Source organism: Vitis riparia, chromosome 18 (assembly GCF_004353265.1).
Source record: "Vitis riparia cultivar Riparia Gloire de Montpellier isolate 1030 chromosome 18, EGFV_Vit.rip_1.0, whole genome shotgun sequence".
Taxonomy (NCBI): Eukaryota; Viridiplantae; Streptophyta; class Magnoliopsida; order Vitales; family Vitaceae; genus Vitis; species Vitis riparia.
The window spans coordinates 13610660-13624209 of record NC_048448.1 but is presented as its reverse complement, the minus strand read 5'-3'; the positions used below and the strand labels follow the sequence as shown (position 1 = coordinate 13624209).

The window sequence follows — 13550 nt, the reverse complement described above, 5'->3', positions numbered from 1 at the left end:
TATCTACGGTCTACCTTCGTTCAACCTTTCCATCGTCTAAGAGGAAATTCTTCAAAAAAAATAAAAATAAAAAAAATCTTCCACTAAGGGAGCATTTGTTATATGGGAACGAGAAATGGAGATCATTATAAAATAATATAAAATTACCATTTTACCCTTAAGAATTTAAATGTTCTTACATATTTTTTTATTAAATTTTGATTATAAAATAATTTAAAATTACCATTTTATCCTTAAGAATTTAAATGCTCTTACATGTATTTTTTTTTGTTTTTTGATAAAATATAATTCTAAGGCTTCTTTTGCATGACAAGTTATTCAAATGAAAATTCATATATTTTAGGTTTGTGGATTTTATTGGATATAATGCTTACCGAAAATTAGAATGAAATTTACATTTTTATTTCCCTTTTTAAAAATTAGAAAAATATTTACTGGTTTTAAGAATTTAAATATAATAATAAATATATTTCTTCTATTTTTTTTATAAAATATAATTCTATAACTTCACAAATTATTCAATTCTTTTTTATTTTTATAAAAATAATATTTAAATATCATATATATTATTTTTTAGTAAAAAAAAACTTCTCAAAATTGATTTCTTTTAAAATATAAGGTTATTATTATTAATTTATTTATTTATTTATTGTTGTTCATATTATTATCAAATATTGGGATGAAAATAAATTATTATTTTCAACTTTAGAATTTTAAATTGGTTCAAACACTAAATGTATTTAATTAAAATTTTAAAGGAGGTCAATAAAATTAATCCTCAAAAATTGATTAAAGGAGTGGATGCAAATATAATTACCCGACATTTATCAGGTAGAGTTATTTTTCCCTTTTAACCAAATATAAAATGTTCCTAGAAGAAATTGAAGACCTTTTTCTGTTTTTGATTCCAAAGATTTCCGTAGCCCTAGTTTGAGGCAGCAGGACTGAGAAGTGAGAATGGTTTCCAAGTGAGCAACGATCAAACCTAGCAACCAACGAAGCTTAATCCCTGCTTGTCGATAATCGTCCGGCGGAGGCTTAGCGCTGTAAGTCAATTTGCCTTCTCCGGAGATTCACACCATGCGCTCTCCCAAACACAAAACTCAAAACCCCGTTTCCAAACCGGAGAGCGCCACAAATGCTACCGCCTCTTCCACTTTCTTTGATATCTACGGTCCAGAGGTACCCTCCTTCAATCCCCCTCTCTCTCCCTCTCTCTTCTTTCTCTCTCGATATATACATATATGTGTCAGTTGAAATTCTGATGTCTTGTCATGCGGACATGAAGATCATTTATGTTAGATTAGTGTTGTTTGATCAACAAATTTGAAGAAATAATCGTACTGCATGGTATGACGTTTCTTATTTAATGGAAAACAGAGTTTCTGTTTTCGTAAATTATTTTTACTATCAAGTTAAGCATATGAACCTTGGAAGTGTATTGGAAATTTCATAGTTGAAGTTCATGCCATCCTGGGTGCTTGTGCTGGGTTTTATGTTCGGGAAATTTCCAGATTTAACAGTGTATTTACATTTGCAACGAGATTCTTGTTAGGGCTTCTTCCATTTTGAATTCAAGGGACAATGCTGAAATCAGATGTCCAATAGCTGGTGAATTTGAAAACCGTGAAAGAATGCTGGATGATCTTCTGGTATATTTGTGGGCATGGCTCACATCTGGGCCCCGTGAACCTGTCAGGCATGTTTTAGGGAATGTGCCATAGAGTGTGAAGAATAGAGAGAGGGCTTATGCACAGTAAAATCTGGAGACCTAGTTAGTAGACTTGGGTTTGTATGCTTCAGCTTTCAGAAGTCTGGAAGTATTTATTGCTGTTGAACTGCTCTAAAATGTATTTGGTTACATAGTAGACAAAATTTTAAGGCAGGCAAGATTTAGGGTTTAGATTCAAGCTACAATGGCAAGAAACCAATCCTTGCTAAAAAGACACATATATAGTCTGCGAAAGAAGATGCGTATGCTGCCAAACATTAATGATGACATTGAAGGGTTAAATTCTGGAAAGACATGTGGCGTGAGGATCAAACTTTGGAAGAAGCCTTCCAGAACTTGTTCTCTCTTGTGGCCAACAAAGATGGATGGGTGGCAGAGGCTTGGGAGGAGGTTGGGGAAGGGGGTAGCTGGAGCCCTTGTTTTTCTAGACATTTCAACGATTGAGAGCTAGTTGAAGTGGAGACTTTGTTTCGGAAATTATGTTCTTTGGTAGTTAAAAGGGAAGTGAAGGAAAAACTAAGTTGGAATGAAAACAAGAGTAGCGAATTTTCAGTTAGATCTCTTTGTGGTTCCTTCCCTAGGGGACCTAGAGAGCCTTTTCTGGCCTTTTCTGGCTAGTATAGTGTGGAGGACTTGGGCTCCAATGAAGGTCGGCTTTTTTGTCTGGGAAGTGTCTTGAGGCAAAATTCTTTGTATTGACTATTTACTCCCTTTTTGGAGTGTAGTGGGTTTTGCATTCCCTAGTTAGAAGGAATCTGTTGGGTTGGCATGACTCTTTTGTGGGTAAAAAACTCCTTTGTGCTTGTTGTGGGCTATGGTGTATATAGAGCACCACATGTTGTCTATGTTAGATTTTGTAGATTGGTTGGACTCCAAGTTAGGCGAGGGTTTTGTTACTTCTTACTTTTTCGCCTTTACTAGGCTTTGGTTGTATACTTCGTGTGTACTTGCTACACCTTTTTTTGGGCACTTTTAATACATGCCTTCTTTTTGCCTATAAAAAAAATAATAAAAAAAAACTTAGCTTTGGTGGTGTTTTTTGATGCATATATGCACATTTGCAGGCTAAGGCTGATGTTGTTTTCAAGACTCCCGATGCTGACTCAACGTTGAATCTGCAAGTAAGTTTCCACTACTTTCTAAATTTCTTGAGATCTTAATTAATAGATATATAATATACAAAACAATTTTATTTGAGTTGCATTGTGAAACAGGACGTTCAAGGACTTGTAACTTGGGTGCTTGCTGAAGGATTCATGCCATCGTGGATTTTTATTAAAGTAAGGACCCTCCCCTCCGCCCCTGCCTTACATCCTCGTTATTGCCTTGATACATCTTGCACGTAGACACATGTTTGCATCCATGTACAAATGTTTGTATGTGCCCCCCATTTAAATGTTGTTCATTTTGTAGCACACCGCAGTTTCTTGTTCTTCTCCTTTTTTATTTCTTATTTTATTTTTAAAATTTAATTTAAATTTATCACATAATCTAGCTTCAAAAATTAGCAGTATAACTTGTACTGAGGAACAAAGGATAAATTAACCATTGTTTTATGTGCTTTTAACGTGGCTCTTTTTTCTTTAAAAAAATCATTTGCTTTATTATATTGTTTTATCTTCTTGAGTTGTGATGATGTGATTCAAAAGTTCTGTTAGATTGAGAACTAAATATTTTTCTTAGATGCTATGTTTCAATACATTTTGTTTCATGACTACCTCACTGGTATGTGATAGGAAAAAAATTGCATCCATGGAGATACTGAAATAACTTTTTGATGATGTGCAGAACAAACCCCTGATTCCAAAAGTGGTTATGCTCTATGTCCCAGGCCTTGATGCAGCTTTGTACATGTCACAATCTAAAATACTTGGTGGTTTGAAAGAATTCTGTGGCAATCCAAGGGCAGTTTTAGCTCTTAGGTTGGTAATGAACATATTTCATTTTCCTTTTTCTTTCCATCAAATTGCTATTTTTTATACTTTCCCATTGGTAACCATTATGTTTCATGGTGTCATTCTATCCTAGCTGTGTATCAGATAGAATGCAGACGATTGATGCACTCCTGACATGCAAGCTCAAAAGAAAGAGAAATGAAATTGATTCAGCATTGAAAAAACATGATCAGACATCTGAACAAGGTCTATTTCTTATTTGAAACTATTTCACTTGTTATGTTGAATGGTCAAATTATTTGTTTCTTAATTTTCTTGATGTCATGATTGAATAGATTTCTTACAATGCCTATCAATTTCTCAGCATGTGTACTAGTCCAGGATGTTATTAAAGTGGGCTTGTATGGTCATTTAGTTATGTTATTGTTTTTAGGAATATGCATGAGGTGAAGGTATCACAGTTATTGCATACCATAGAAGCCAGATGTGAGTTGCTCTATTTGCTTGTCCATCACAGAGTTCAGTGGATCTGCCATTTCCAAGTTTTTATGTTTATATTGTAGCCCTTAGCACCATGTGACTGGGAGCCATGTTTTATATCTTGTAACTTCTCTCACATTCCGGACTTCTCTGTGTTTTTTAGTGATTAGTTGGCTTTAAGTTTTTATATGCTTCTTAGTTATTTGCAATAGGTATTGCTCTTTTAATTTAGGCTGTACAATGAACAATGCTGGGTAGCATGTGTATTGCATTGACCTATGAGACAATTATATGAACTTTTTCTTTAGAGTCTTTCATCAATTTCCATTTCATTGCAACTCATTAGAATCTTTACGGTGCAGGAGGTTGTAGTGGTGGTTCAAATAATCCATCGTCCATGGAAGTTTTGAAAGATTTACCTTTCCCCATTACATATTACACACTCACAGCAAAGGAACTGGAAGATAATGGATATTGTCATGATCAACCAGGTGATGTATAATCACAAATGTTGATTTATTTATTTTCTCTGTATCTCAGTAAAACCTATTGGAGGAAGAAACGAAAACGTTGTACCTCAGAAAGATTTTCTTGTTTAATTGATAACTAGTTTCTTAATTGTTATATTTTGTAATGCAGGTTTTGTTTCAACTCTTCCTGCTCCTTCAGGATGTTGCCTCTATGAAATGTTGGCACTTGATTGTGAGATGGTAAGGCTACAGATATCAAGTATTGACTTGAAAAGATGAAAATGCTGTTGAATGAGGCTTTAAATTAATGCCTATACAGTACATGAAAGTGCTATCAATTTAGACTTATTTGAAAAGGTTGTACATGACCTAGGTGGCCTGCCATATCTGTTGCATACTTGGATTTGGTTGAAACACCTAAACTATGGCTTCTATGGGTTTAAAAAGGATTTCCTATTTGATTTAATTTTGTTGTGATGGATGAAGTTCTACTTATTAAGATTGGCAAAACATGATTTGATTCCTTCTATATGGACTGTTGCTCATCAAGAAATCATATATGAACTTCAATTCCAAAATTAGGTTATTTATTTGTTAATTATTGTCTGCACATGGGCCAACTTTGATGAGTTATTCTAGATTTCTTTCTGGCTATTAATCTTTATTTAGTATGCTAGAGTTATCTTCTCCATTTTAGGTTGCTTATTGTGTTTCACTTAGCACTCTGTTTCAGATGGCATGTTCAGGTTATCTTTTAGAAGGACAATGTCAGGAAGGATTGTATCTAATAAGAGTGATAATCTGTTAATGTTTCTTAAAACATTGTTTCGGTTTCAAGTGGTTCTACTCTTTGTATTACTAGGAGCAAATAAATCTTTTGGTGCTATATTCACAGTGTATTCATGTTTGGCTTGGTCAACAATCTTTTTTGTAGTGTGTCACAAGCGAGGGGTTTGAGCTCACAAGAATTAGTCTGGTAGATATTAAAGGACAGGTACATTTTACCATGTTTTGCTTTCTATATTGCAAAGGAATTGGTTTGACTCCAAAGTTTCTTCCCCCTATTATTTGCTTTTTTCTTTTTGGTTGGGTTGGGTTGGGGGTGGTGTTGGTTTGTTATTCATTCTGTTGTTTCCAATATCGTTTCAGCTACGAAAACCATTGTCCACTAGTGTAATTTCCTTATTCCAATCTCACTTTGTTATAGATAGCTGTCTACTTATCAGAAAAAAAAAAAAGAAAAAAGAAAAGCTAACTATCAATTGTGTCTTAACTTTTGCATGAACCACAATGCATAACAACAACAAAAACAGGAACAGTGAACAACAGATCCTTGACTCTCAACTATTGGGGTCTGGTATAAGTCCTTGTCTACCATTTGGCTCAATCTTTGGGCCATGTCTATCTATATTTTACATGGATAATGTGCACCTTATTTTCACCTGGACAATTTTTGTGATGTTTACAGCACTTGAAATATTCAACTTAATGGCGGACAACTCTTCTTTAATTAGTTCTGTAATGGGGTTATTTATATATATATATATATATATATATATATATATATATATATATATATATATATATATATCTAAATCTTTCATCTATTTTGGGGAAAGTATACCATCTCCTCTGAGGTTTGCTAAAACTATTGGGACCTTCCCTCACATTTGAAATAGGCCACTTACCTCCCCTAAGGTTTCGTTTTTTATCCTACCCTTCCACCAGTCATTGGAGCTGCTGGCTGCATGGCCTTAATGACATGAAATATTTTTATCATTTTACCCCTCAACAAATGCATAATTGTGATCCCTTAAATTTGTATTTCTGGTAAATCCTCTTATGAATGAAAGTATAACTATTCTATTAATGGAATTTGAATACCATAGTTGAAATTTTCATCAACAGAATTGGAAAAAGCATAAAAATCTCTCATATAGGATTTTGGAAAAATAGTCTTTTTTTCATAATTAGAATTTATAGAAATAGAATATTTTCTATTTTGGAAGTTAGAAAAACCAGATCTTGTTATAAATAGAATTTGAAAAAAAAATAAAGTTTTTAATATATGGAACTTCTGAAAAAACTGTTTTTTTTTTCATTGATGGACTGGTAGGAAAAGAAAACTGTTTCATAAATGGAAATTGAAACACAAGCTTCTTTAAAAATGGAATTGGAGAAAACATATTTTATTCATAAATCGAATAAAAGCATTTTTTTTTAATATTACTTGGATGATCTATTTTTATTGGATTGGATGCTATAGTTGTTAAGCTTAGGGTTAAATTTGATTTTTTGTTGTTTATTTTCTCCAAATGGTAAAGTAGGTAGTTTAAGAAATCTTAGATGGGATTATATTAGTCTGCTTAACTGCATATTTAGTACATGCCTCACTCCATATTTAGTGTGCCATTGGGACTTCTAAGTTGTAGTTTTCTAAAAGTTTAAATCCTTTTCTTGTGTCATTTTATGTTTAACTAATCCTGATTGGTTTGAATTCTTGACAGGTCGTGTTAGATAAATTGGTTAAGCCATCAAATTGTATCATTGATTACAACACTAGGTACATTTTTATCCAAATTATTGCTACACACTTTCTGGCTTTTAATTCCTGAACATAGAATTGATATAGATTCAGGTTTTTTTTTTTTCCAATGCCTATCCTTAATAACTACTATGCTGGGACTGGGTTATTTGAAATCTGAAAATTTTCAATGTAAAGCTTGCACTCTTTGGATATAATGTGCATTCATCTACTTGATATCTTTCTTCTTTATTGACTGTTTATCATGTTGCACTAACACAACGGTTCTGATGTAATTTCCTGTTAGTATGATTATTATTACTTTTTTTTATTTTTACTCTTGACAATTTTAGAAGAATTTTATTCTTCACATGCTTTAAAATTTATGGAGACCGAGTTGAAAGTTGTGAAGGAAAGAATCAGGGGCAAACTGATCCGCATCATTGTTTTCTGTGCTGGAGTCACTGTAGAAGATGGGGAGGTCTAGTGACATGATTTGAATGTTCTCTTCTGAACTTCTGAAAATTGATTGGGGATATTTTGGCCCAATGGGGATTGTATAAATTTTGATTTTGGAGTGGTTTGGTCTTTTAATATCATAAGCATTGGAGCTGTATAATTGATTTTGGGATGGAAATAAATGATTTAATGGACTCCTGATTTATTTATTTATTTTTCTTCCTTCCCTCATGTGGCATCATTTTATCAGTGTTTGGGGTGTACCTGTACAAAAATAAGTCCATGAGCCTTTTGAATTGTAACTTTTTTCAGGGGTATTTTGAGTAGGGGGTGTCTTGTATTTAATATCACCTCTCCAACTTATTTGTTCAAGAAGTCTGTGAAACACTATTTTTTATTTTTTGATAGGGAAGTCTGTGAAACACTATAGTGGTTCAATTTCTATATATCAATGTGTTGGTTGAAATGCTGTGTAAAACGCAATGAACTTATTAAATTTTTGTTGGACAACCAAATATCTCCTTATAAAATCCGTGCGTGTGTAAAAAGTAACTACATTTTCTTCTTTGCTATAAGGATTATATTGGACTATGCAGGTATAGTGGAATCACCTGTGAGATGTTGAATGGGGTGACTACAGGTCTGAAGGATGTTCAGGTTCGCTTGGATTTTGTTTCTCTTGTATTCCATGCCGATTAGGGTTACCCACGGATGTCTGCTGTTACTTCACTGATTCTTTCATGTTTAAACTATTGTTTCTTGATTTATTTACAGTTGTTTTCTATATTCAGGAAGATTTTCTGAAGCTCGTTTACAAAGAGACCATCCTAGTCGGACATTCATTGGAGAATGATTTGTTAGCTTTGAAGATCTCTCATGATTTGGTGATTGATACTGCAGTATTATACAAGCACCCTCGTGGTGCATCTTATAAAACTGCTCTTCGAGTGCTCACCAGGAGATTTCTTTCTAGGGAGATACAGGAATCAAGAAATGGACATGACAGCATTGAAGATGCAAGAGCTGCTATGGAGCTGGCACTGTTAAAGATCAGACATGGCAAGTCATTTGTTTTATGCATTCTCATGGTACCATTTATGTCAGAAATGAAGCTGATGGAGCATCCAAGGAGCAATTAGATATTGCTTTTCTTTATGAAAGATCAGGCTACATTTGGGTTTGCATCATATATTTGGAAAAGAATTGGATAGTTCATTAATCATCATATAAAATAAGAGGGTTAGAACAGATCAGTAATGATTGGCACCACCACCTTCACCATAGCTTTGTTTCAAATAAATATTTGAGGCCAGCTTTTGAAAAATATTCCATGAATCCATGTTTACCATTATTCAGACTATTTAAGGTCATGTATGCACCAAACATATTTGAGGTTACCATTGTTTCATAGCTATATCTGATCATTTGAGCTCACATTCACAGACTGTTCTACATTTCACTCTTTCTAGACTCAGATAGTGCAAAGTATGAGGTTTCTAGTCCTCCAGTACATTAGTCCTTCCATCCTCTTCTGAGTTTCGAGCTTGCTCGTAAGTCATAATTACTTCAAAAAGTTCAAACAAAAAGAAGTTAGATCAGATTCTCACCTAGTTTCTTGGAGGGGAGAGTGGAGCGATTTTGGGAGAAAGGGAAACAGTAGAGGAATTGTAGTTAGAGCCTAGGTAGGGAATGTGGCATGGCAATAGTGAGGTTGAGAAATATAGTCTAGATGATGAAGTTCTTGGCCCTTCACTTGAGTCCCTTTGGACCTTATACGAAGGCTTGGTATGGTTGCGCTAGTTGGATTGCAGTCCTGGACCAATGCCACTGCATGGGGTACCTGTTGTCAGTACTACCTGGGCACAGGTTTGTAGCCTGGCATGCAACTCATCAAGTAGTAAACTACTGATGCAGCTTGGGTGAGTCTTGTAATGACAGTGATCCTTAGCATGACATCAAACATCCCATTCTCTTGGATTGGCTAAAGTATAATAGTAGCACCCAAGGGCAGAGTCTATGTTGCTGAGTCCCTAACTCTAGCCACCAAACTATGTTCCTAGAAACAAACGGTGAGTTGATTTTTAAGTCCAACACTGCCAGGCCTGTGATGAAATTTCTTTCCAACCTGGGTTGGCATATGGCATCTGGGTACTATGCTAAAGCTTTTGAAGGACATTGGGAAAGTTTGTTCTCAGTGTCCACTCTTAGGACAGGTTTCCTCTCCATCGCAATTGGTTCTGCTTTAGGAAAAGGTGTCTGCCTTGGTCGTACATATCCAATGCTGATCATGTGGCATTGTTCTGGTCTGGAATGATATTGGGCACTACAAGTATATCTTGCCTTTAATGTAGGTGCCCAGGTGCCAGTGGCAAGTATTGCATGGGCTGTCCTTGCTATCTCTCATTCAATGACCTGCACATGCCTCATCTAAACAACTCATAGATCACATTGTATTTTTTTTTAATTATTATTTTTCCTATATATAAGCAAGCATGTTTTTAATCCTGAATTCCTAAATGTATGCCTTTGACTCTTTTCTTTATTTTTTTTCTGGAATTAGGACCTGAATTTGGTTCACCTCCGTCATTTATGCGGAAGAAGCTCCTTACAGTTTTGAATGATTATGGCAAAACGTCCTCTTTCATTGATGATATTTCTATAGTTAGGCGATACACTTCTGAGGCATCCCATGCGTTTCCTGTGGCTTCTGATGTTGAAGCTCTTTCAAAGGCCAAAAAGGAGGTAGATCTTACTAACTGGCCATATGCCTCCTTGCTTAATTTTTGGGGTTAATGACTATATGATCTTACACTTTTTTGTAATTTTATGATTGGAACACTTTCAACTGTTTATGTATATTTGTGGTTTTAGGTAAAGAATGATAAGGTACACTTTGTTTGGACTCAATTCTCAGAATTGAATTCCTATTTCAAGAATCAAGCAGAGGACACGGACAAGTTGAATGCAAAACTGGCAGAGATGATATCATTGCTTACTTGTAATAAGAAGTCTACCACACCAAAAGGCATCAAGTTTAGTGTGACTTCTGAATTGAAGGACATACTAACTCGCATCGACACTAGAATCCGAAGCCTCTACCATGAATTGCCGGCTAATACTATGCTCATAATTTGCACAGGTCATGGAGACACAGCCATTGTCCATAGGTACATCTTCATCAGTCCCACATTATTTCATTGCTAAGCATGCTTCCTTTTTATTTTCTTTCTGCATTTGTTGAGTGTTCGTCTAAAATGTATAAATAAATAAATAGAAGGCTAGAAACAAGGAATGCTATATGCAGATCAGAATGATAATTCCTAGTTGCACTCTTTGGTGTCCATTTATTTTTCCTATCAGATATAGAATTGAACCTTTTAACCTATGAAAAAAAGACAAAAAAGAAAAGAACCTTTTAATCTTCCCATGCTGCATTTTGATAACAAAATAAAATTTTTTTCCCATGCTGCATCCATATATCATCTCCATACATCGTTTAGTAACTTCAGTTCATTGATTGAGTTGAATGTTAAGTAAGTTTAAATCATAGCATTGAATTTGGCTGTGATTTCCAATTGAAGACCCTTGTTTTTTTTTTTTTGTTTTTTTCCAGTCAGAAATCCTCATCCTAGACTAACAACCCATTCTGCACTGTTTGGTTTTTTACTTGTTAAGGAGGCCATTGCATTGGGTCCCTGCTTAAACTTACCTTCCACATTGATACTTCTGTATTATAGTATACAATTTTAGGTATATGTAATGCATTTCGGTGGTTAAGGCTGCATTTGGTAGTTCCAGGAAAGGGTAAGTGAAATAGATGGTTTCCATATTTTACCTGTCTATCTTACTTAACCAGAAGATCAGAACTCTATTGAATGAATTCTTTAGTTGCCCAAAATGAAGGAAAAAATGGGTTGAAGAATCCGCTTTTCCAGAATCATATTACAGTATAAGCTAGCCATACATTTTGTCTGTATTCTGCATTAATGGATGTTATCTCGAAAAGGGCAGATGAAGTAGATGATTTCAGGTTTTTCCTGCTTATCCTGTTCAACCAGAAGATTTGGACTACGGAATGAATTTTCTAATTGTTCACAATGAAGGAAAGAGGGGTTGAAAAAAATATGCTTTTATGCAATTTTTGCTGGCCATGCATTAACCAGGAAGTATCTAAAATTTGCATCGCTAATCTTGTGTTGGAACTCAAGGAAATTAGTATTTTAGTGACCAATCCTTTAATTGTAAAAAATGAAGAGTATTATTTTTGTTTTAATCTTTTAAGGAGTCACTTTCCAGAATATAGGTAGGTTGTACACCCTTAATTTGCTCATAATATGATAGCTTGAGTGGCAATAGCAGCTATTCATAAGAGCAAAATCTCTAACTATTTCATTCATTCACATTTACATTGCAATTTGAAATCTGTGGTGATGATACATCCTGCCAGGCATGCATAAGAATCAAATACTTTTATTTTTTCCTCCTTGTTTGAATTTGCAGTTAGTCATTCTGGGTTTGTTCTGTGTCTTGTGCATGGATGAAGATTGAGGAAAATGCTCAGAGAGCAGATTGAAACCACAGTAAGCCGTGAGAAACTTGTAAAAGTCTTGGAAGAGCTCCAGGCCCAGGCTGAGGTAGCTTTGTGTTTTGTGGGTGTGAAGCATTGAGTATAGATTACATGTCTGCCTTCATGTTTTTTATGACTTGGGAATATGGCAGGGTTTTGTGAAGAGGATGGCAGGGAAATTTTGTAATTTTAGGTGATGATCCCTTTTTAGTGCCATCTTTTTCTCTCCCTTTTTGGGATGATTTTATGCCATAAAAGTGAATGTGGGGGAATTGTTGTACCCTGAGGAGACAATAGATTCAAGGGTTTGTTTCTATTTTATTTTTATTTTTATTACATCTTTTATTTTTGTATAATTTTATGGTATTGTCTTTCAATTTTATTCCATTAACTCAGCAGAATTTCATTGCAGTCCTGTCATCTTTATTCTTTTGTAATGATAATCTCTATACCTATACCATAAAGTGGATCCAGAATGGTCTCTGAGGTAAATTAAAATTAAAGAAGTTTTATGAGAAAATACATTAAAAAGAATATAAAGGAAAAATAGAAAAATAATAATAAAAACTATAATAGGTGATAACGAATTATGGTGGTAAGAAAGGAAAAAAGAAAAAAGGAAAAAAGAGAAAAGTGGAGCGTAGTAAATGGTAAGTGAGATATATTGACACGAAAGAAATACTAAAAATAAATGGTATATGTACTTGTTAATAAATTGTATTAAATTGATTTGTATTTTGTTTTTTATTTTTAAAGGTAATTTGTAGGACAAATTTAAAAGTACTATTAAATGTATGAATTGGTAATGTTTTTTCTTACTTTACATTAAAATTTAAAAAGAATTCTAAAATTTCATATATATTTTAGTTGATGTAATGGATACAAGATTTCCCTTCTTTCTCTTAGTAAGAATAGGGCCGAAGAGCAAGCCGTTTTGGAGAGGCCTCAGCTGGTGTGCTAAAACATCTCACATGGAGGATATGGTTTGTCCCCGCAGGACAATGTTCGATGCTGTTGGTAAATGACTGATTGATTGCCCTTGTGCATACAATTAGTACAAGTTGGAGAGTTGAGGGTTCGAAGCTGAAGATCATAACTCCTTTTACTGGTGAATGATGAGTTGCTAATTTAGAGTTTTGACAAAAAATAACTCATTTTTAAAAAAATATCCGCAAACTCAACTTGATTTCAACATGGTGTCCATTCCAGTGCATCTCGCGAAAATATTCACATCATAAAAATGTTGTGGGTAACTACGGTTTTGAATTTTTTTTAAAGTAATTAAAATTATAGTCATCAATTATAATTTTAACTTTAAGTTTAAACCCATAGTCGATGATTACAACTTTGACCGTTTTAATAAAAATTTAAAATCATAATTGATAATTACGCTTTTAAGCTTTAAAATTGTAGTTGATAATTA

General features: G+C 34.1%; 1 protein-coding gene across 1 annotated transcript; it reads left to right on the top strand.

The window, feature by feature from the left end:
* The first annotated feature begins 899 nt into the window (after window positions 1–899).
* On the top strand, window positions 900–12538 carry LOC117907252 (small RNA degrading nuclease 5). Its single transcript, XM_034820728.1, has 14 exons — window positions 900–1182; window positions 2797–2853; window positions 2947–3012; window positions 3521–3654; window positions 3761–3873; window positions 4470–4598; window positions 4747–4817; window positions 5512–5571; window positions 7085–7140; window positions 8157–8217; window positions 8352–8619; window positions 10121–10302; window positions 10432–10727; window positions 12104–12538. Exons 1-14 carry the CDS (start codon window positions 1081–1083, stop codon window positions 12225–12227), a joined length of 1719 nt encoding a protein of 572 aa, XP_034676619.1. The 5' UTR covers window positions 900–1080; the 3' UTR covers window positions 12228–12538.
* Window positions 12539–13550: the final 1012 nt, after the last annotated feature.